The sequence below is a fragment of the Carlito syrichta genome, unplaced genomic scaffold (assembly GCF_000164805.1).
Source record: "Carlito syrichta isolate Samal-C Ts95f unplaced genomic scaffold, Tarsius_syrichta-2.0.1 Scaffold308876, whole genome shotgun sequence".
Taxonomy (NCBI): Eukaryota; Metazoa; Chordata; class Mammalia; order Primates; family Tarsiidae; genus Carlito; species Carlito syrichta.
The window spans coordinates 506,554-508,975 of NW_007252972.1; the positions used below are offsets into that span (position 1 = coordinate 506,554).

Here is a 2,422-nt window from a genome sequence, read left to right on the forward strand (position 1 = left end):
TAGGCTAAGGGAGTGGGTGGGTGGGTGGGTGCCAGACCCTGGCCTCAGCCAGGCTGGGCCCATGGGTCATCACCAAACACTAGAAGACTAGAGTTGTTGACCTCTAGTCTCATGAAATACTGATGCTGTGGGATGCTAAACAACTCTAATTTAAAATAAATGAAGCCAACATCTTAACTTAATAGAATCACAGACTCACAATATTTCAGAATCAGATTCTTAGAATCAATCCATGGAGTCACAGACATTGGGAGGGAGAAAGCTGGGAATTGTCTTAAGATGCCTCACCCCAGGGAGTTGCCCGCCCCTGCACTAGCCCCTTCCCAGGCCCCAGATCCCTCCCAGGATAGGCCCAGAGGCCACAGAGCCCTTCCTCCCACAGGTTCAGAGCAGCCAAGCTGATAGTCCCTGGAGCCTTAGCTCAGTCAGGCCCTCAGAACCATCGACCATCCACTCCAGGGTCAGCCCTGCAGTGGAGGACAGCAGCTGTGTCCTGTGAGCTGCTCTTAGAATAATCCTAGAGTTCTTGGAGGCCCCTGGAGAAAGGATTTGCAATATACTCCAGATCTGCTTCCTCGCTATTCCCCAGGTAGGAGAGTCTGGGGCAGGACACCTCCTCCAGGTAGGGTACCAGGGCCCAAGCAGATATCCCCTGAGGCCATATTCAGGACTTGTGCTCTGGCAGGGCCCAGGGTTTGGGGGAGATGTGTCTAGGGTTGGGGTTGCAGGGGTTGTTCAGGAAGGGTCTTTGAGGGGTGGACCAGGCCTGCTGAGCCCCTGGCTCCCTTGCCCTCCAGTCTACGCTCTGCGCTGCCATGTATGCACCAGCACCTCCAACTGCAAGCAGCCCCAGATCTGCCCAGCCAGCTCTCTCTTCTGCAGGACCATGACCACAGGTGAGTGACATCTGTCCAAGTGCCCTGGGGCTTCGGGGGGGCATCCCCAGGGTGGTTGGGTAAGGGTGATGTGGTGATGGCTTGGTCACAGTGGCAATAGTGGCCCAGAGGTGGAGGATGCCAGCCGGGAGCTGGACTCGGACTGCCGTGGGTGCGAGCTGGGAGGCATGCATGGGGTATGGGAGGTCTGACCATACCTCCCTGTGTCCAGTGGAGCCTCTGGCGGGGAACCTGGTGAGGAAGGAATGTGTGGATTCGTGCTCACCCACCAACACCATGCAAGGCCAGGTCAGCAGCGGTACCAAAGCCACCCAGTGCTGCCAGCACGATCTATGCAACGAGAGGTTGTACAATGCTGCACCCATCCGCACCCCTCTCACTGGCACCACCCTCAGCCTGGGGCTGGCCCTCAGCCTCCTGGCCCTCCTCTTGGCTCCCAACCTGTGACCCTCCCCCCAAGAAAGGCCCTTCACGCCTTTCCCTCCACTTCCTGGGAGTTTCCGCTGCTCCCTTTCCTTGCCATGATGGGTGCCAGATGCCCTAGACTGGGGTTTCTCGGAAAGTTTGGGGCCAGGTCTCAGAAGGCATGGAGTGCTGATAACTTGGAGCAGCCCACGCCCCTGGGCAAGAGGATACAGCCCCTCAGCAGCATGGAGGGCAGGAGACAGAAGTCATTCTGATCCCTTCCTATTTTGTATTCATTCTGTTTGTTTTCCATTTATTTTTCTACTCAAATCATTGCATGGGAATAAATGATTTAAAACCAGTGTGATTGTGTCTGTGCTACTCCTGGGGTGGAGAGGGTGGCGGGCATCAGGCCACACAGGTACCCTGAGCCTCTGTTACATGTCAACCAGGGCCCATCACGGAGCAATGCCTGAAATGCCACTGTCAGTCTCTGCCCTGGGAGGGAGACAAGACCCTGCCTAGACACCTTCCAACAGCCTCAGAGACAAAAGGTGATCCTGGGGTGAGGCTTCAGTAGGAGCACAGGGCAGAGGGTAGGGAGGCCCCTCCCAGGGACAGCAGACCTCAGGGAAGAGATCCCCCTGACCCAGGCCACATCTCTGAGACTTTGATCCAACAGTCTCCAGAGAGGCCAACTTGAGACACCCCAGGTCCACCCCCAGCCTTGGAGCTATGTAGGCACTAACGGCCATGATCCAGGGCAAGTACCTCTGCCTAGAGTAACCCCATTCACAGGGAGCCCAGCAGCCCCACTGGCCAGACTCACTGGGATGAAACTAGTGGGCAGGGTGAATGTGACTCAGAGCACATGAGCTAGGTGAGGTTCCCCAGAGACGGGGAGGATTGTGGGCCCATTGCCTGGGTTCTAGGCCTGTTACCTGGGGTTTGGCTATTTGGGGGGTTATGAGGCTGTGAAGTGGAGTGAGAGAGGAGGCACCCAGCAGATGCGTCAGCAAGCAGGCTTTCCCTTCCTGGAGAGAACCAGAGGCTTGAGGAGACCAGTCAGTTACTACGCCCTGAAGCCTCACTGGGGGTCACCACAGATTTCTGACTCCCAC

At 56.8% G+C, this 2,422-nt stretch overlaps 1 protein-coding gene across 1 annotated transcript in view; it reads left to right on the forward strand.

The window, feature by feature from the left end:
* LY6D (lymphocyte antigen 6 family member D) overlaps positions 1–1,343 on the forward strand; it is a 1,430-nt gene extending 87 nt beyond the window's left edge. The window contains exons 2-3 of the mRNA XM_008066322.1: positions 798–896; positions 1,108–1,343. Of these exons, the coding sequence (XP_008064513.1) occupies positions 798–896; positions 1,108–1,343 (335 nt within the window). The remainder of the gene's footprint in view (positions 1–797; positions 897–1,107) is intronic.
* Positions 1,344–2,422: the final 1,079 nt, after the last annotated feature.